The sequence below is a fragment of the Prunus mume genome, linkage group LG3 (assembly GCF_029339155.1).
Source record: "Prunus mume cultivar Tortuosa linkage group LG3, ASM2933915v1, whole genome shotgun sequence".
Taxonomy (NCBI): domain Eukaryota; kingdom Viridiplantae; phylum Streptophyta; class Magnoliopsida; order Rosales; family Rosaceae; genus Prunus; species Prunus mume.
The window spans coordinates 3,993,918-4,014,181 of NC_142700.1; the positions used below are offsets into that span (position 1 = coordinate 3,993,918).

Sequence of the window (20,264 nt, forward strand, 5' to 3'; positions counted from 1 at the left end):
ACACTTCATCCGATATATTAAATTAAATTATTATTTTATTACATTTTAGTGTTGATTTATTTTTAATTAAAAAGAAAAGAAAAAAAATAAAATAAAATATTCATTTGACATCTTGCTTTTAGGATGTCAAAAATAACATCTCAACCTCCAGCTTTATTCCACATCACTTTGTATATCGGTTGGAGTGATGTAAGATGTCATTTCTAGCTATTAAATATTTATATGGCACGTCTCTGTTGGAGATGCTTTAAAGGCCACGAGATCGAGTCACTCGACAAATCCAACAATCAGAATTCAATCGCATTTACTAAAATCCTACACCCAACTACACAGAAGTCTCCACCATCTTAACCTGGCAGACAATCTCTGTCACTTCCCAAATCTCGAGTTGCCCTCCTGGTCTTACGATCTCCATTAAACCAAAGCTTTCTTTTTATTTTATGATTAATTTATTCGTTTTCGAGGTAAAGGGTAAAGAGATTCCATTAACAAAGCAACAAAAGGAAGGAGAGAGAGAGAGAGAGAGAGAGAGAGAGAGAGAAGAAGAAGTTGTGGAGTTGAATCAAAGTTTCAACACAATCTTGACTTCTCTGCCGTTTGCAGTAAAAAAGTTGCCCTAAAAAGTTGTCTGCTTCGTGCTTTTGTTTTCCCTGTGGTCTCTTTTTCCAGTTGAAAATGAGAAAGAAACATGTCAAGCTGCCTTTTGGGTTTTGCTTCTTCTACTTGATGTGTTTGCCATTGGCTACAGCCTCTGACAGTCTTCTGTCTCCCAAGGGTGTCAACTATGAAGGTCTGGCCCTTCAAGATTTAAAAGTTTAAAACCCATTTTCTACTTTTCTGTTTCATTTTGTGATGAAAAATATGAATGCTGTTGGTTGTTTTGCGTGGGTCAGTGGCTGCATTGATGTCAGTGAAGAGAGAGATGAAGGATGAGCTGCGAGTGATGGAGGGATGGGACATAAACTCCGTTGATCCATGCACTTGGAACATGGTCGGTTGCTCCGTTGAGGGCTTTGTAATCTCCCTGTAAGTGTCCCTCATTCTCCATTAGCTTCTGTTTGTTTCGCAAGAAAGATGTGCATTTTTGCTGTTTGGAAATCAATGAAACAAAAGAGATGTTTTCTTGGTATGTTGAAACTTGAAACCAGAGTGTTTTTTCATTCTGTTCAAGTTATGAATTTTATGGAATCAGATAATTTTTTTGTTGGCATGCATGTTTAGCTGAGCTCGAACTGAAATTTTATGTTATTGCTTTTGCTAGTGAAATGGCCAGCACGGGTTTATCGGGAATGCTTTCGCCGACTATCGGGAACTTGAGTCACCTTCGTACACTGTAAGCCTCTTTCTTTGGGGGCATTCCTGAATATGTTGGTTGCCTGTCCAACTGTATTTTCTATTGTAAATCTGTTGAAACATGCTTCATGGCAATGTAGATTAGTTTTCAGATTGTGAACTTTTGGAACACTAGGATAAATCTATGCGTGTTAGGAGGCCTGATTGTAGGAGCTCTTTATCTTTCTTTTCGTAACTAACTGTGTACATGTAAGGGAATCTAAGCGCTTTTGCAGTTATGACTTGTGAATTTATGTTTATAATTTCTACAATTGCAGGTTGTTACAAAACAATCAGTTATCTGGTCCTATCCCGATGGAGATTGGGAAACTCTCAGAGCTTCAAACTCTTGACCTTTCGGGTAACCAGTTTTCTGGAAACATTCCAAGTTCTTTGGGGTTTCTGACTCACCTAAGTTACTTGTGAGTAGGGCTTACAATAGACAGGGCACTATTATTTCTATTGATTCTGGTTTCATTTTTGCTATAACGACTGGTTATTAGTGATATTTCTTTGTGTTTGAGACCTTTTCCATGCCAAGCATTTCAGGAGGCTTAGTAGAAATAAATTGGGCGGTCAAATTCCTAGACTTGTTGCCGATCTCACAGGTCTTTCATTCTTGTATGTGTTCTATCATTTCTAACTGTGTACTTTTATTTATGGATTGCTTGGAGCGATTCTAATTCTTTTGTAACTATTTTACACAGAGATTTGTCATTTAATAATCTTAGCGGTCCTACTCCAAAAATACAGGCAAAAGGCTACAGGTGAGACTATATGCAGAAAGAGATTTTGTTGAGAGAGTAAGAGTTTATTTCAGGAAATGAATGTGGGAGTTGGTTATAAAACTCAACCAGTATGAGGTTTGTTTGAACAGCTTAAATTCTGCTGAGAGTTTACATGTTTCACTGCAGCGTTACAGGGAACAGCTTTCTTTGTACTCCTTCATCAGCAGACTCAGCACAAATCTGCTTTGGCGTCTTCAAACCAGTACATGGTAATTCAATGTCTGAAATTCAAATTTGTATTGTGCAGTTCCTTAGATACGGTTACATGTTCATGAAAATTTATTTGCAGAGACAGGCTCATCAAAGAAAGCCAGCGGTCACCACCGATGGGTGCTTTCTGTTGCTATAGGCATTAGTTGCACATTTGTCATTTCTGTGATGCTACTTGCTTTTTGGGTGCATTGGTACAGATCTCGTCTTCTCTTTACATCTTATGGTACTTCCTGATCTTTGCCAACTCAATTTATTGAGCATAATATATGACAATATATATTAATGAGATACCCTGATTCATGTCTGCAGTGCAGCAAGATTATGAATTTGATATTAGTCATCTGAAGCGGTTCACCTATCGGGAATTGCAAATGGCTACCAGCAATTTTAGTTCCAAAAACATCCTAGGACAAGGTGGATATGGAGTCGTTTATAGAGGATGTCTTCCAAATAGGACAATGGTGGCAGTTAAGAGGCTGAGAGATCCGAATTTCACTGGAGAAGTGCAGTTTCAAACTGAAGTTGAAATGATTGGCTTGGCTTTGCACAGAAACCTTTTACGTTTATATGGCTTTTGTATGACTCCGAATGAGAGGTTGCTTGTTTATCCTTTTATGCCAAATGGGAGTGTTGCTGACCGTTTGAGAGGTTTGTTTTCCTTTTTTTTTTGCTTGCACGTGCAACTCACTCTCTCTCTGATAATTCATTTTGTTGCTTGACTAATGTTGGGTTTAGACGCAGCAGAATGATGTTATGTACCTACTGTCTCAATTGTGCTTTCTGTTAAAGAAAATCTCAATCCAATTGTTATCGTAGCTCAGAAATTGTTTCAGAAAGTACTTATATTCTTCATAACATTAACATCTATATTCTTCGACTAGTAAGGCATTGTAGATGTAATGACATTCAATTCATGGTTGGATTTTTTTCTCTGCGTCTAATCAAAGTTATTTTATGCATTTGTGTTCTTGTGAAATTTGAATGTATATCTAAGTAGCTCATCTTATCAACAGAGACCGGTCGAGAAAAACCGTCATTGGATTGGAATAGAAGACTCTGTATAGCCCTTGGGGCTGCCCGAGGACTAGTATACTTGCATGAACAGTGTAATCCAAAAATTATTCACAGGGATGTCAAAGCGGCAAACATTTTACTTGACGAAAGTTATGAAGCTATAGTTGGGGACTTTGGTCTTGCTAAGCTGTTAGATCGGAGGGAATCACATGTCACTACTGCAGTGCGGGGCACTGTGGGACACATAGCACCAGAGTATCTTTCGACCGGACAGTCTTCTGAAAAAACTGATGTTTTTGGATTTGGAATACTGCTTCTGGAACTCATAACCGGGCAAAAGGCATTAGATGCTGGAAATGTTCAAGTTCAGAAGGGAATGATTCTTGATTGGGTAAGTAGTTTAACATGTTTTCTGTGTCTATCGTATATAAAGTTGTCGGTCTCATTGTTCATGGACTATGTTGAGTAAAAAATAGTGTCTTTCATCCATCCCGTAAACATCTAAGCTGCACAAAATTAGTTTTTATCCTTCACGGTTCTTATTTCTGCACTGTTTCTATTGTTGTCTCAGTTTTTTATTTTTATTATTTTTGGTTTGTAATTTTAAAAAATGTTTACCAATTGTTGAATCTTGCAGGTTAGAACCCTACATGAGGAGAAGAGGTTGGAGGTGCTAGTAGACAGAGATCTTAAAGGATGTTTCGATGCAATAGAGCTGGAGCAATGTGTCGAGTTGGCTCTACAATGTACTCAGTCAAGTCCCATCCTCCGGCCAAAGATGTCAGAGGTCTTGAAGATTTTGGAAGGCTTAGTTGGGCAATCAGGACATACAGAGGCATCACAAGGAGGAAACAACATTTTTGACGCCAGGGCTTGTGATTTCTCCAGGAATTGCAGTGATGTGCATCAAGAGTCTTCTTTCATCATTGAAGCTATGGAGCTTTCGGGACCTCGGTGACAGGAAAATATCCAATTGCACCGTCAAAGTATTAACTGTAAATGAATTTGGCATTTTGTTGAGAGTTACTAAGGTACTAATTATAGAGTTGTTTCCTAATCAAAACAAGTGACTAGAATGATGGCACAATAGACACTAGCCAGCACATTGAAATGAGATTGAACATGACACTAGACAGCACATTGAAATGAGATTGAACATCCACTTTACCAATGATTGCGATCCTTTGGGACAAGAATCTATTCCCTTTTGTAACTTTTACCAAAAAAGATTGGTTGGCACAGCTCATGCTAATGCCAAATTGCCAGTCTTGGTTTCATTCTCAAGTTCTTAGTCTTTGTTCTTAATTAGGCTGCCAAATGTACAACCTTATTTGGTGGGTGAGTGCCTGTAGGACCAGCCTTTTCTCAACGTCCTCTTTGGGTCGAGGTATATACGTGTTGGATTTACACAGGTTTCGTTTTCATCTGCAGAATTTCCACAGCCTTAGGTCAACATGTACGGTGCATTGAAGGAATTTCCTGGATTTGAATTGTTGAGGTTATAGCATTTTTTGTGGTGCAGACAGATTTGACTGAGTAATTTATGCAATTATTGAAGGGGTCTTTCATTCTATTATCTTAATAAGATATTCTTCTTGAGAAACTTAATTCTGTCGTTGTGTCTGAAGGACAAATGGCATTTTGACCACAAAATCTTCCATTCATTTGTCCACATCTTCTGCATCTCCCTCCGAAAATAGAATTGTTTCAAGGATCTGATGGATAAAATGCAAATATACATTAAATTGAGGATCTAAACCAATCAAAATCTTTATTCAAATTCCATATTGATAAAGTAAAAAAGTGAGTCATGGCATAAAAGTAGGATCCTCTGTTTATGAACATGGAAGCCTAAAACCATGTTGTTTTGGGTATACTTCACTTGCACCAAGAAAAGCGCTCTCTCCTACAGATCAACTCCCCCATATCACTCCAACTTAAATTAAAATATCTAAAGTTTTGACCTCAAAGACCCCCAGATATATACAAATTAGAAGACGTAAGTGGTTCTCCGTTGAAGTAGTCGCCTTACCCAATTGGCTAATCAACTTTGAACAAATTATGAGTCTGCATAAATCCTCACCAGTCTGCATCTGATAGGATACTTACAAGCGTTTACTTGGGTCAAAATCAACTAGCTACAAACCAATATAAAAAATAAGATGTTCTCCTTGGCCAATAGGAAGAGACAGACAGCGAACCTAACATATTGTGACCTTGTAAACTCCTCCTCTGACTCCTCAAGTCGCGGCACAAACACTCCAACACACAAAATGCCACTCACAAACCACACAGTTTGCCCATTCAAAACGTAAGCCAAAAGGCCACAATCTCTGCCAAATGGAATTCTTTCCAAATAAATAAATAAATGTAACCCCAACTGGCAAATCAAAAAGCTTTAATTCCCTTCATCTGCAGCTTACATAAAAAAAGGAAAAAATCTCTGCACTTGCGCACAGATAATAATAGCAGATAGCGATTCATCCAATCCACTTCAAGCCCTTATCTTCTTCTTCACAGCACACACACTGCCCCATTTAATAGTTTAATACTCTTCAATCTCTTATTATTTGTTCCCTCGACCTTTCTATATTCTTTTAACAATTTTTTTGGCTCCATTCTTCACCAACCTCATACTATTTCCTGTATATACATTATATAATAAGGTTAAGATTAACAACCAAATTCCTAGAAAATGAAATCACACAGTTGGTGTAGTTGATATTGGATAAAACCCAGATCTGAAATTCCTTATGTTTTAGTATCTCAGGATTAAAGCTCCAATTTTGCAGCTCCTTTCCTGGAATTGAACTGGTCTGTGCGGAAGAAAAGGTTTGGTTTTTAGCTGTTGAGTTTCTTTTCTTATTAGCTTTTATTTATTTATCGATTGTTTGATGATTGGAGATTACCATATAGATATTCTTGGAGTGGTTCATTCGTTCGTTTAGTCACTTTCAGTTTCATCACATTGCGTATGCTTTAGAAAGATAAGAACGTTGGTTCTCCAATTGGGTTTGTGCGTCAACTGTTTGAGTTGGTCTGTTGTGGAGTTTTAGAATTGGGTGTATGGTGTATATTATTGCTGGGTGTTTGTGAAAGTTGGAATCTTTGGAGGTTGGAAACCTTTTTGTTTGGCAATGGATTCGGGGGCGCATGATCTGCAAGGTAGCAGTGAGGTTTTGGGTGCAGTTGATCAAAAGACGACTGAGAAATCAAGAAATTCTGTTGTTTGGTCGGTTGTTGAAACTGTCATTGTGATTGAATCAGAAGAGGGTGCTTGTGTTATTGGAAAAAATGAAGATTGGGAAGCATTGGGAAAGGAATTGGGGTCCAAAAAAGCAGTGGTGGAAGGACTTGAGAAGCTGAATGATAAGGAGGCATGCGACCATCCTGGTAGTGGTATGGTTCCTAGTGAAGTTGAGCAAGGAAATAATAAGAATTCAAACAATTTGGCTGATGGGAATGTTTCTGAGACTCTGGTGGTCATTAATTCGGATGAGGCTGCCCGTGTTACTGGAGATAATGGAAGATTGGTTACAAAGGTTGACGAATTGGGGTCGAGTAAGGTATTGGTGGAAGAATCAAAGAAGATGGTGCCTCAAGCAGAGAAAGACTCACATGTGATTGATGTGAGGTGTGGGAGTGGTAAAGGCTTTGGTGATAAATGGGATGGGGAAAGGGTTTGTAGGATTTGCCATTTAAGTTCTGAACAATCACCGGACAGAAAAATTGAAACTGCTAATAGTTCTACCCCTACGGAATTAATTCATCTTGGTTGTGAGTGTAGAGATGAGCTAGGTGTTGCACATGGTCATTGTGCCGAAGCATGGTTTAAGCTAAAAGGAAACAGGTAAATTTTTCCATCTTTCCACCCTGTTTTCTTTCTCTCAATGCTTCCCACTGTCATTTTTTTTTGGTGGTAATAATAGATGTTCAACAATATGCTTTAAGCTTGGTGGGTGCATATTCTTACATGTGTGCATGTTTGATTATATTTTGTATTGGGCAATAATTGTACCTTTTTTTGTTGTTGCATTTTCGTTTGATATTTCTGCGTTTGTAATGTTTGGTTTCACGATGGTCTTTTCTTTTCTGAAATGTGGAATGAAACTGAACGTCCAAGAAGTGTTAAGTATGACCCCTTAAATTTTGTTCCATGCTTCACCATATTCAAAGATCGAAGTTAAGAGTTGTACTGTATTGTTACGGCAGAAAATGTTTTCTGCACTTTGATTAATAAGATGTAAACCTAACTATATGAACATTCCCCGGCCTTCTACCACTTGAACCAAGACTCTTGGCATTACAGAATGTGAATAAAATTATTAATCTCTGTATTAGTAATGCGGAGGAAATTCTCATGAATGTTTATAAATGGCACTACAGCTCTTCTTTTTGGTCTGCTTTTGTTTTCAAACTCGGTTTTTTAAGTTAACACAGATCTCATGTCAGGATTGCCTGCATGGAAGTGTTACGACTCTGAAATGATAGTAGTGTTACAAAGTAAATGACACAAGTGACAAGTAACAAGATCTTGTTCTATTTTATAAATGGTATTCAAGTTTTTCTTTTGTCATTTGCCCCTTTTTGTGCATTGAAACCCTGGGAAAGTTAAAGTGAATCTGATATGAAATAGCCGCAAGGTAGCAGAAGAGAAAGTGAAACCTTTTTCATTTCCAATAACTAAGCTTTGCTGTGGTTACTTTTGATTTTAAAATTGTTTTCTGTTACAATTATCCGTGGAGTGTCTTATTTTAGTCAGGAAGTATTTTCAAAGTCTAAATAAACAGTAGAGCTAGTGAAATTCTCTGCACAAGAACCTAGCATCAAAGATCACAATATAAGTTGATTCCTTTCTTATTTTTATTCATGCAGGACGTGCGAAATCTGTGGTCAGACGGCGAACAATGTCACTGGTCATGGGGATAGCAGATTTATGGAGGAGTGGAATGAAGAAACGCTTTCTGGTATTGAAAATAACTCATCGGACAGGAATGGAGGATGTTGGCGGGGACAGCCATTTTGCAACTTTTTAATGGCATGTCTGGTAATAGCCTTTGTACTTCCATGGTTTTTTCGTGGAAATATGTTCTAGTCAGGGATGTGGATAAAGTATTGAGGTCGTGTTGCATTATGTCTCAACGCTGCATCCGTAGCGCGCGTCATGTGGAATCTTACGACATGTTGCCTTTAATGGGATTTTCTGGTCTTCCATTCACATGTAAACATACTCTGTCGGTTTCTGCATATAAGCCTGAAGATTTGAGGTTTCAAATGATTAGAGTTGCCATCATGACAACTTAGGAGCAGAGTGCAGTTATTTGGTGTTTTCTTTCAGTGTGACGGATGATATTCTTATGTTCTTTTTCTTTCTGGTGGGTTTTGGCATAAACTTTAACATTTGTTGCCGGAAAAAAGAAGAAAAAAGAGAGGCTAGGACATGAAATTAGAAAGCGAAAAAGTTGTTCTTATTCCTTGGAGCTACCTTTTGCCATACGCCATCTTTGTTGTAGACTCCATTATACAAGTGAAAACCCATCATTGGTTTTATGTATTTTGCTAATATTTTAGTGTTTGATAGATTTATTTTGAATATGATAAAACAAACTTCATTTTATACTGCTCTTGATGTAAATTTGTAATAGCAAAAATTGAATATACATAGCTTCCGTAATTTCTGCATACTAGTTCAAATGTTGGTTCACAGAGACTTATGATGATGCATACAGCATGACTTTTCTGTATGTTACTTTGGAAGACCAAGGTGTACACTGGACGCGAAAGCAACCCTTTATTGTTTCTTTTTTAGTACCTTTGCCTCCACGCCACGAAACCATTTGCACAAAAGTCAGCAACTCCAATCCAACGTAAAAACAGAGCAAAAATGACCGTAGAGGGTAAGAAACCCACAAACAGAAACTAATAGAAGGGAGAGAGTGGGGAAGGAAGCATCCATGGTTGGTACTTGGGAGGCAGCAACCAACCAAACAAATGTATGACAAAACAACAGTGATATCACCCCCTCAAAGCCATAGATGGGTTCAAGAAACCTGCTTGCCTGCATTTTACAAGTCTTTGCTGCACAAGAGTGGATTTCCTTCTTCTCTTCAACGTGTTATTTGATTTGCATGAACTGACATTCTCTGCCTTAAAACAACTCAAGAATGATGGATTTGACCAATCAAAAAGCCATAATGCTATTTTGAATGGGATCATGACCAAAAACGATCCATGTCAAGAATGGTTTCAATTCTAACCTGCCGTAAATGAATAAAGGCAAAACTTAATCTGCTGCTGGGAGTTGAGTACAGCCGCGCGGCTATACTTACTATATTTAAAAAACGAGTATGGCCGATCGGCTAGAGTAATATTTTGTATAAAAAAAATAGGGTATAGCCGTACGGCCATTGAGCCAGAGTATAGCCGCACGGCTATACGATTTACTGAGACAAAAGGACCGCCTAGCGATTAGGTGCCCATGTGTCAAAACAAGTATAGCTGTGCGGCGATACTTATTATTTTAAAAAAAAAACCCCTACGAGTATAGCCGCCCGGCTATATGATTTTAAAAAAATGCCTCCTTAACGGACAAGTATAACCTGCAAATAATTTTACGTAAACATATAAAAGAAAAAAATTATTCCGCATTGCCGGGAGTCGAACCCGGAATTGTCAAATTCCAAATTAATTTTGCTACAGCGGATTCTTGTTAATGTAAGAGAAAAGAAAATACATATATATATTATCTCACTTGCAAATAATTTTACTTAAAGAAATAAAAGAAAAAAATTATTCTGCTGTCGGTATTCGAACCCGGAATTATCTAATTCCAAATTAATTTTGCTACATCAGATACTTGTCCGTTAAGGAGGTATGAAATATACAGAGAGCTTCCATTGAGGATCCCTCAAATAAGTTTATTTGAGGACACCTCTTGTAGGGCCACTTGATTGTATTTCACTAATCCAAACTGTATATTTTGTAGATACTCATTCAAAAATCATCTCTACAAAAAATCACTTGAATCGATATCATTTGACCATTCTAAATTGAGTTATTGAAATTTTAATACTTTCTTGAAGCACCATGTTCATTGATTTTGTAGGACACAATTGGATGTCGAAAGCGATTTGATTTGTCTAATTTTTGTAAGGATGATCTATGAATGAAGACCTAAAAAATAGATAGTTTGGATCATTGAGAAAAAAATTGTAGGGTACCATAAAATCGTCCTCAAATAAAATTATTTGAGGGATCCCTCAATAGAAAGGTGACTATATATATATATATATATGTATGTATGTATGTATGTATACAATCCCTTTTTATTGAGGGACGCCATTTAGGGTACCCTACAATTTTTTCATGATGATCCAAACCATCTATTTTTTAGGTTTTCATTTATAGATCATTCTTATAAAAAATTTGACAAATCAGAAACCGTTTCGACATCCAATTGTGTCTTACAAAATCAATAAACATGGTGCTTAAAGAAAGTACTAAAATTTAAATAACTCAATTGAGTGGTCAAATGATATCGAATTCAAATGATTTTTTGTAAAGATGCTCTTTGAATGAGTATTTACAAAATAAACAGTTTGAATTAATGAAATCTGCAATCCAAAATGGGCCTCTGAGGATATCCTCAAATAAGGAGCAAGAATCCCACAAGCTCATCTGGGGGTTCGAGCTCCTGGAAGCCCACAAGTGTAGTTGGTCTACATCCGACCCAAAAGGCTCGGGTTCAAATCTGGGTTCTGAGGCAGCCCAAATCAGAAATAAAAACCCTAGCTCACTCATCGCTCACATCGTCTCTCCCCCTATATTTGTATTGCCTTCTCCGAGTTTCTGCTGCTTCGCCTTCTCTACACACTCTCATACCACAATGGTCTCCTCTCTTTCCTCTTTCTCTCTCTTCATGTTTATTAGAATTTCTGTGCTGTTGTTGTTGTTGTGGTTGTTCTGATGAAGTTCTTTTTGTGTGTCAAATTCAGGCGTCGGAGAAGAAGCTGGCGAATCCCATGAGGGAAATCAAAGTCCAGAAGCTCGTCCTCAATATCTCTGTCGGAGAAAGTGGTGATCGACTCACCAGAGCCGCCAAGGTTCCTCCTTTACCTCACAACAAAACTACCCAAAATAAAAATGATATCAAAATCATATACTGATCTTTTTGTTTCCAATTTTGCCCCTTTCCCCTAGGTCTTGGAACAACTCAGTGGCCAAACCCCTGTCTTCTCCAAAGGTGAGCTTCCATTAGATTCTCTCTGCTTTTTCATTTTTTCATTTTTTGTTATTTATGGATTTATTAATTTTTTGAGTTTTGTTTACCTGCAGCTCGGTACACGGTGCGATCCTTCGGTATCAGGCGTAATGAGAAGATTGCCTGCTACGTGACTGTGAGAGGCGACAAGGCAATGCAACTTCTGGAGAGTGGACTGAAGGTCAAGGAATACGAGCTCTTGCGCAGGAACTTCAGTGACACCGGCTGCTTCGGCTTCGGTATTCAGGAACATATCGATCTTGGGATCAAGTTAGTGCTCCTTTATTCTTGATTTTGGCATATAACCTCATGATAATTGTCTTTGTGGAATCATTTCTATATTGAGTTTGTGGAATCATGTAGTATGTTGATAGGTTTTGTGGTTTAGGCTTTAGATTTAATTTCTAATGAGATTGGGAAAAGTTCAATAATTTTATATGGGAATTAGATTTATTCATCAAGTTTCTTGGATTTAGCTCAAATTGTTTGCAAGTTCTAACTACTTATAGGGTGGGAATTAGTCTGACTCCTTACAATTTACCTTTAGGATTGGCATAGGCTGAAAGAGTGTGCAGCGTAGGGTAACAATAGAGGTAGGGCATAGGGCAAGGGGTCAATATAAGAGCATAACATTGCAGTTTTGCACCATGTTCACTTGTGAAAATTTCATGTGTGTATTTGCTAAGGGGTTTTATTTCTTTCCATTTTCGAAAGAAGGTGAATATGCTGACTTTGAGGTGCAAACAATATATCTATGACTCTTTTTTACCTTTTATGAGTTTGTTTCAAATATCTGTTGAATATTATGTTGTAACATAGGAGTCATAATTTTGAAATAGATGACCCTATAATGTTCCTGGGCTGTTTATATTTAAATGTCGGGTAGTTGAGGTTGCCTTAACTTGAAAGGCAGACTAGTAAGTGGCATGCATATTTGGGTATCACTAACCAGTTTTGTTCTTCCTTCAGGTATGACCCTTCAACTGGTATCTATGGCATGGACTTTTTTGTTGTTTTAGAGCGCCCAGGATACCGTGTTGGTCGTCGTCGCAGATGCAAGTCGCGTGTTGGAATTCAGCACAGGGTTACCAAGGAGGATGCAATGAAGTGGTTCCAGGTCAAATATGAAGGGGTCATTCTTAACAAGTCCCAAAATATTGTTAACTAGACAGATCTACTAGTCTTGGATATTTTGTTTTAGTTTTGGCAAGCTGCTACTTTCTACAAATTTCTATGTATCAGGAGTTAGTATCTCCATTAAAAGATGTGCCAGTAATTTTGATCTTGAAAACTTGATGATGTCCTCTTGTTTCGACTCTTGTTGCTTATATGGAGCAGCCGTTATTTCTGTCAGCAAATTTTAGTTTGCTTTGTGACCATTTTGTTACTCATCTGTCTTATTATTTGTTGCCAATATCAAATGGCTGCCCAGATGTTCATGCCAGTATTGAAAGCTGATTGACAGGCTTGACTTTTCATTGTTCTATCCCTTGGCTATAGCATGGGAAAAGAAACATAGCAAATAAGGGAACAAGCAACCACAACACAAAACAGTATCAGAACCCTAAAATCAATTAGGAACCAGAGGGCATTGAGTTTTGAGTTTAAAAACAACCATACTTTGGTGGCCACCCTGTAAAATGTGGGTAGCTAGGACTGCACAACATTTTGAAGAACGTAAGGTGAAATTCAATCTGTCACAAATAATGCTCTGGTACAATATATGGCCAAGGTTTTACATTGCTTTAGGACTTCAGCAGTTGAACGAGCTCGCTCTTTTTAAGTTTCGAGTAACCTTTAATTCCTCTGGTCTTTGCCAGTTCTTTCAACTCAGGGAGTTTCATTTCTTCTATTCTTCCAGCCGCAGAAGATGATGCTCCGTTATTCAGCTCAAGAACTTGTCCTCTTGGGATTGATTGAGATGGAATCGGAGATCTTTTCACAAATTTAGACAGTGGGCGCGTTAACTTGAACTCTGCAACTGAGGGATCCTCCTGTATTTGCTGCTCTTGCGTAGCTTTCCTCCTTGTCCAGACCTCTTGCCCTGCCTTGTCTAAAGCTTTGCCTGCAGTAATTAGTATTTGACTAAGAAATAATATTGTGAAAGCAGAGAAATTCAATCATCATAACTAGAAATAAGACTTGAACATGTGCATGTTTAGGTGCAGAAGTGGTAGCTGTGTTGTGCATGGCCATCGCAAGTGATTGCATCAAACATGACATTCATCTGCATTACCTTTTTGCTTCCTCGATCCATAAAGAGCCTGAAGAATTGACTCAGAAGAGGGCCTATCTTCAGAGACATTGGAATTTTTCTCCTTAGCATTTACAGACTCTTTGTTCGAGATCGAAGTTTGTATCCGTCTGAATAGAGAAATGATCTCTTCCTGGTCAGATGCCTTAGATTTTTTACCAGCTGGTCCACGTTTCTTAGTTCCATCGTTCTTATTCGTTCTTCCAGAAGCAGAACGTCTCCGAGGAGGTTGGTCTCCTCCATTTCCTTCAGATCCAATGCAGGACACAGTTAAGTGAAGGCCCTTTCGCTCAAAGGGTGAAGGCACATCTGCAATCTCAGCCAAATTTAACAAGCTGCATCAAGAAATGATCCCTCAGTCTATTATCTATAGCCAGCAAACAACAAATCATTTGTTGATATCAAATCCGAACTTCAGTTCAAGCTAATCAAAAGAGGAATGATAATTCAATTCAACAAAAAACAACATAATAAGTGAAATAATTTTCACCATGTTCGACTTCAAAATAGTAAAAAGTCAAACAATCCCAGACAAGAAAAATACTTAAACCAAGCTGAGATCTTTCACTTTAACAGATACCAAACACAATTCCAAGAAGAACCCATTGCAGAATTCAAAGTGGAATTCCTAAAAAGTGAAAACTTTAAATACCTTTCAGAGAGAAAATGGATTTTCCCAGCTTGGGCTGCTTGCTGAAAGAGAAGAAAGTGGGAAAGCGAAGCACAGAATGATATTCATGAACAACTGCACCCATATGTTAAATTCAAGGCCAATTTGGGTTCTTGAAGTTGAAAGTGGAAAATGAGAAACCAAGATTCTGAGTATACAAATGGATTAGATTCTGACAGTCCCTTACCTTCAGTAACTCTTATTTTATTACAAAATTTTCTGGTCCACAACTTCTGGTGGTGTGTGTACATCACGCGCGCCATTTTTTCTTTTTGGTATTTGAAAATAAAATTTATATGTATAAATAAAGACTCTAGTTAGTTATCTTCTAGGTTCAGGCTAATTGAAATTTTCGCGCGGCTTTGTTTTGGTTTACAGGGACTATGTTGATGCTAGCCACAACCTCACCGAACTTGTTGTCGGTCTCTCCTCTGCCGCACAATGACAATGAAACAAAGTTTTCTAGACCCTCAAATGGCTGCTTCTTCTCCAAACCCTCTTCAAGAACCTCTCTGTTCTCTTCGAATTTGGATCATTCTTGTGCCAAATTTCGTGTTTCAGCCTCGGTCGCCATATCCACTAAGAGTGAAGTTATAGACAAGAATGCCAAGATTAGCAAATACTGTGAAATGGGTAATCTAAAAAACGCCGTGGAATTGGTATGCGGGTCTAAAAAATCTGAGCTTGATTTGGAGGGTTACTGCTCCGTCTTGGAGCTCTGTGCTGGACTTAAGTCGCTGCAAGATGGTAAAAGGGTTCATTCAGTTATTTGTAGCAATGGCGCAGAAGTTGATGGACCTTTGGGTGCAAAACTTGTTTTTATGTTTGTAAAGTGTGGGGAGTTAAGAGAAGCTAGGCTAATTTTTGATAAATTATCAAATGGAAAGATTTTTCTTTGGAACCTTATGATCAATGAGTATGCAAAGGTTCGTAATTTCAGGGAAGGTATACATTTATTTAGGAAGATGCAAGAGCTGGGTATCCAAGCTAATTCTTATACATTTTCTTGTATTTTAAAGTGTTTTTCTTCCCTAGGATATGTACGAGAAGGTGAATGGGTTCATGGGTATCTGTACAAATTGGGATTTGGTTCTGATAACACAGTTGGTAATTCGCTAATGGCCTTCTATTTTAAGAATAGAAGAATTGAAAGTGCGCGTAAGGTGTTTGATGAATTGAGTGATCGAGATGTTATATCGTGGAATTCAATGATAAGTGCATATGTGTCCAATGGTCTTGCGGAGAAGGGGGTTGATATTTTCAGACAGATGCTTTCTTTGGGGATAGATGTGGATTTGGCTACTATTATCAATGTTCTAATGGCTTGTTCAGATGGGGGAAATCTTTCATTGGGTAGGGCGCTTCATTCTTATGCAATAAAAACTTGTTTGGACATGGATATCATTTTCTACAATAATGTTCTAGACATGTATTCAAAATGTGGCGATCTGAGTAGTGCAACTCAAGTCTTTGGGAAGATGGGTCAAAGAAGTGTTGTGTCATGGACTTCAATGATAGCAGGGTATGTCCGAGAAGGGCTTTCAGATGAGGCGATCGAATTATTCTCAGAAATGGAAAGGAATGGTGTTAGCCCAGATGTTTATACAATCACAAGCATACTTCATGCGTGTGCTTGTAATGGCTCATTGAAAAAAGGCAGGGATATGCATAAGTACATTAGGGAACATGGCATGGACTCCAGTTTATTTGTCTGCAATACTCTCATGGATATGTATGCGAAATGTGGAAGCATGGAAGATGCTCACTCAGTTTTTTCTAATATGCCTGTGAAGGACATTGTCTCGTGGAATACCATGATAGGAGGTTACTCGAAAAACTGTCTTCCCAATGAAGCTCTTAAACTCTTTTCTGAGATGCAACAGAAATCAAAACCTGACGGCATGACAATTGCGAGTGTCCTTCCGGCTTGTGCCAGCCTAGCAGCTCTAAACAGAGGTCAAGAGATCCATGGCCATATATTGAGAAATGGATACTTTTCGGATCGGTATGTTGCCAATGCACTTGTTGACATGTATGTCAAGTGCGGGGTACTAGTTCTTGCACGATTACTTTTTGACATTATTCCCATAAAGGATCTGATTTCTTGGACTGTGATAGTTGCTGGATATGGCATGCATGGATTAGGAAGGGAAGCTATTACTGCCTTTAATGAGATGAGAAAATCAGGAATAAAACCTGACAGTATTTCCTTCATTTCTATACTTTATGCTTGCAGTCATTCTGGGTTACTTGATGAAGCATGGAGATTCTTTGATAGTATGAGAAATGATTACAGCATTGTTCCAAAGTTAGAGCACTATGCTTGTATGGTGGATCTTCTTGCCCGCACTGGGAATCTAACCAAGGCATATAAGTTTATTAACAAGATGCCCATTGAGCCAGATGCAACTATCTGGGGTTCCTTGCTCTGCGGTTGTAGGATCCACCACGATGTAAAACTAGCGGAGAAAGTTGCAGAACGTGTTTTTGAACTAGAGCCAGAAAACACAGGGTACTATGTACTTCTAGCAAATATTTATGCAGAGGCAGAAAAGTGGGAAGAAGTGAAAAAGTTGAGGGAGAGGATTGGTCGGCAAGGCTTAAAAAAGAATCCAGGCTGTAGTTGGATAGAGATCAAGGGGAAAGTTCAAATCTTTGTCGCTGGAAATAGTTCACACCCACAAGCCACAAAGATAGAGTCTCTATTGAAGCGTTTAAGATTGAAGATGAAGGAAGAAGGCTATTCTCCTAAAATGCAGTATGCTTTGATAAATGCAGATGAGATGGAGAAAGAAGTGGCTCTCTGTGGGCATAGTGAGAAGTTAGCCATAGCATTTGGGATACTGAACTTGCCACCTGGGAAAACCATACGGGTGACCAAGAATCTACGAGTATGCAGTGACTGTCATGAGATGGCCAAGTTCATCTCTAAGACATCTAGGAGGGAGATTGTTCTAAGAGATTCTAACCGCTTTCACCATTTGAAAGATGGGAGTTGTTCTTGCAGGGGTTTCTGGTAAACTGAAGTTGGACTTTGAAGTGCAAGTAGGCTCATCAATTTCGATACACTTGCAAAGTACCTCCTCCAAACGTTGTTGATTGTCACGCACATGATCAAGCTATTGTTGTATATAATTGTTTTTCGATCGACCAACATAGAGCACTCTAGATAGGCATTTGAATTAGTATCTTAATATGGGCCAATTTGAAGAGATGCTTGCTTCGCAGTTTTGATGTGACTCAAATTGAAAGGCTATGATCAGTCTCATTTACAAAGGGCTAACTAAGCGTCGATTTCAGTTTGTCTATGCTGTGGTGTTTCCTTGAAGAGGCCTCCTATTTTACAGCCGTTAATTGCAGTAGAGATGCAGGATTTGATTTGTCTATATCATAATTAGTAAAATACTTGCGTGTATTATTCGGCAAAATTTTTTTTTATAACACAATGAAATTAGATAATGTTTTAATAAAAAAAATTATTTTTGTCCATATTATTTAAAATTTTGTAAAATGTACGTGTATTAAACATGAAGAATATGGACATACGTGTATTGTATGCTTGATTTTAAAAAAAACATGTATTTTATAAAGTCTTTGAGACGTGTATGGAAAACGAAAGTATTATTCAAAAATATGTATGTACATGTATAATACAAGTATTACGCAAAATTGCTAACCAGGCTCTGTATTGTAAGTTGAAACCATGAGAATTTTGTCTTGTAAATTCACAGATAGAGAGAAGGAAAGGGATAAGCTCTTTGAAAAGTGAATCTCTGTATTGAAAAAGAAAGGATACGCTCTTGATATCCCAGTACCTATCGAAGGCCTTCCAATACACCGTACCTTCTTTCTACAAATTATCCCCAGAGAATTTGCACTTTAAATTCATACCAAAAAAAAAAAAAAGACTTCCTTATCTGAGGAGGAGAACAAAAGTGGGAATTCTTGTTATAGTTGGAAAGACAATATTACTTGTCCTGCAAGAATTAGGAGAAGTCTTCTAAGATATATATATATCACCATCTTCCACTCTCTTCTCAATTAATTCACAGCGGTTCAGAGTTTCTTCAAACATCATCATGTCCTCGTCAAAGAGTAGGGTTTTCAGATTGCGGTGTTCGAATGACGAAATAATTGAAGTAAATGAGGCTGCGGCGGTACTTTGTGAAACCATCAAGAACATGGTGGAGGAAGGCTGTGAGGGCGACGAGATTTCAGTACCAAACGTGACTGCCGAAATCCTAGGCAAGGTGATGGAGTGGTGCAAAAGGCATGCAAAGGCTAAAGAGACTGAAGAGGAACTCGAAGAGTGGGACGCTGAGTTTCTTAATGTTGATCAAGCAGTTTTGTACCATATCTTGATTGCCGCGGACTATCTATACAACAAGGAATTGGTGGCTCAAGTGACTCAAAAGGTTGCAGATATGATCAAGGGAAAGAAAAGTGACGAGATTCGCGAAGTGTTTAAGCTCAAGAATGATATGCCACCAGAGCTCGTAAAAGAAATAATCGATGGCAACCCTTCGGTAGATTTCATGTAATGATTTTATGTTCAGGCCGGAAAGAAAAAAAAGTTTTGTTTGTTTAGGGTCTCTTTTATGTATTTTTTTTTCCTTCTTCTTTCTCGTTCTTTGTTTAGGGTCTCTTTTTTGGTTTCTAGAGATTATTGTTATGGGAATTAATTATATTCTAGTTATGAAATAAAAATCAATAAATTGCCTGAACGATTTATTTGATATCTTTTTGCTTTAGTTTAGAATTTGGAAATTTATTTATTTAAATTTATTTTCTTGGGTCTGGAAATTGAAAATAGGAAAGCTTTAACCTGGTTTGTGAAAGAATAGAAAGATAAATTGGTACATGTCCATGGCGCTGAAATAGTCTTTTGGTTTAATGAAAGAAAATCATAATTTTGTTAGTGCCTATAATTTTGTTAATGCTAATTTATTATATACAAAATAATTATTTTTAGCCTTTCACCTTATGAGCTTTTGCCCTATTTGTTCTCTCCATTGATAGCCACCGGTGACATAGGTTTCCATCGGAAATCCTAGAGGAGCAAAACAAGCTTTTCTTCCTCCCTCCTCCATCTCTCCTCATTGACAGCCATTATTTTTCCCCTCAAATTCTGTATCTTTGTGCCACCAACATGGCTGCTCGTGCTGGTACACGGCGACGGCCCTAATTAACTTTAATTAGGCTGCTTAAATCGCATGTCGTCAATTTAGCGTGTTCAAATAGAATTACTGTTTTTTTTTTCGGGGTTGAAAAACGAAACAAATGTAAAGAGCCTAAAATACGATTTTAGCCTCTATACAATTATCACTCTTTTGTATGAAATTATGAGAAAATACAGCAAGATTGTGTTGTTGGGAAGTGATTCTGTATTAAATTTGTTAGTAGAAAAAGAAAAAGAGCATAAATTTTCATATATCTCCCATACCATCATTCTTCATAATTCCACTTTATAAATCAATCATCATCAGCCTACCACTGTCCTTTTCTTTATTCAAGTAGAGACAGCTGTAAATAATTTTTTTTTTTCTGGGTGTGCTCAAAAGGAAATCTAGTGACCTAAAATAATTGCAAATTTACATGTCTTATGTGTATATACCAAAAGAGCATAAAGAACATGACCTCTTAACTTATCAACTAAGAATATACCCCAATTGTACCAAAACTTTAATACAAGAAAAATATTTAGCCAATCCACATTGTTATCAATTCATGAAT

The 20,264-nt window shown here is 37.7% G+C and overlaps 5 protein-coding genes and 1 pseudogene across 6 annotated transcripts; 5 read left to right on the top strand and 1 right to left on the bottom strand.

Annotated features, from left to right (window-relative positions):
- Positions 1 to 339: 339 nt before the first annotated feature.
- LOC103324999 (Leucine-rich repeat protein kinase family protein) lies at positions 340 to 4,631 on the top strand. Its single transcript, XM_008227117.3, has 11 exons — positions 340 to 790; positions 894 to 1,026; positions 1,262 to 1,333; positions 1,611 to 1,754; positions 1,882 to 1,953; positions 2,040 to 2,099; positions 2,247 to 2,329; positions 2,410 to 2,556; positions 2,643 to 2,981; positions 3,347 to 3,738; positions 3,985 to 4,631. Exons 1-11 carry the CDS (start codon positions 676 to 678, stop codon positions 4,303 to 4,305), a joined length of 1,878 nt encoding a protein of 625 aa, XP_008225339.2. The 5' UTR covers positions 340 to 675; the 3' UTR covers positions 4,306 to 4,631.
- A 990-nt stretch (positions 4,632 to 5,621) lies between these two features.
- On the top strand, positions 5,622 to 9,029 carry LOC103324972 (uncharacterized). 2 transcript variants are annotated; one of them, XM_008227095.3, is made up of 3 exons: positions 5,622 to 6,179; positions 6,264 to 7,197; positions 8,223 to 9,029. In XM_008227095.3, exons 2-3 carry the CDS (start codon positions 6,485 to 6,487, stop codon positions 8,440 to 8,442), a joined length of 933 nt encoding a protein of 310 aa, XP_008225317.2. In that variant the 5' UTR covers positions 5,622 to 6,179; positions 6,264 to 6,484; the 3' UTR covers positions 8,443 to 9,029. The 2 variants fall into 2 exon arrangements, with proteins under 2 accessions (XP_008225317.2, XP_008225316.2); XM_008227094.3 differs by having other exon boundaries at positions 5,622 to 7,197.
- Positions 9,030 to 11,077: 2,048 nt separating this feature from the next.
- On the top strand, positions 11,078 to 12,965 carry LOC103324973 (Ribosomal L5P family protein). The gene is made up of 5 exons (XM_008227096.3): positions 11,078 to 11,235; positions 11,342 to 11,449; positions 11,547 to 11,589; positions 11,682 to 11,877; positions 12,577 to 12,965. The coding sequence occupies exons 1-5, from the start codon at positions 11,233 to 11,235 to the stop codon at positions 12,773 to 12,775; spliced, it is 549 nt and encodes a 182-aa protein (XP_008225318.1). The 5' UTR covers positions 11,078 to 11,232; the 3' UTR covers positions 12,776 to 12,965.
- Positions 12,966 to 13,161: 196 nt separating this feature from the next.
- Positions 13,162 to 14,706, bottom strand: LOC103324974 (Rho termination factor). The gene is made up of 3 exons (XM_008227098.2): positions 14,514 to 14,706; positions 13,844 to 14,170; positions 13,162 to 13,672 (listed from the first exon to the last, which is right to left on the bottom strand). The coding sequence occupies exons 1-3, from the start codon at positions 14,614 to 14,616 to the stop codon at positions 13,353 to 13,355; spliced, it is 750 nt and encodes a 249-aa protein (XP_008225320.2). The 5' UTR covers positions 14,617 to 14,706; the 3' UTR covers positions 13,162 to 13,352.
- A 143-nt stretch (positions 14,707 to 14,849) lies between these two features.
- DOT4 (Pentatricopeptide repeat (PPR) superfamily protein) lies at positions 14,850 to 17,934 on the top strand. The gene has a single exon (XM_008227118.3). The coding sequence runs from the start codon at positions 14,915 to 14,917 to the stop codon at positions 17,549 to 17,551; it is 2,637 nt and encodes an 878-aa protein (XP_008225340.2). The 5' UTR covers positions 14,850 to 14,914; the 3' UTR covers positions 17,552 to 17,934.
- Positions 17,935 to 18,056: 122 nt separating this feature from the next.
- On the top strand, positions 18,057 to 19,215 carry LOC103325001 (SKP1-like protein 1B pseudogene; annotated as a pseudogene).
- The last annotated feature ends 1,049 nt before the right edge of the window (positions 19,216 to 20,264 follow it).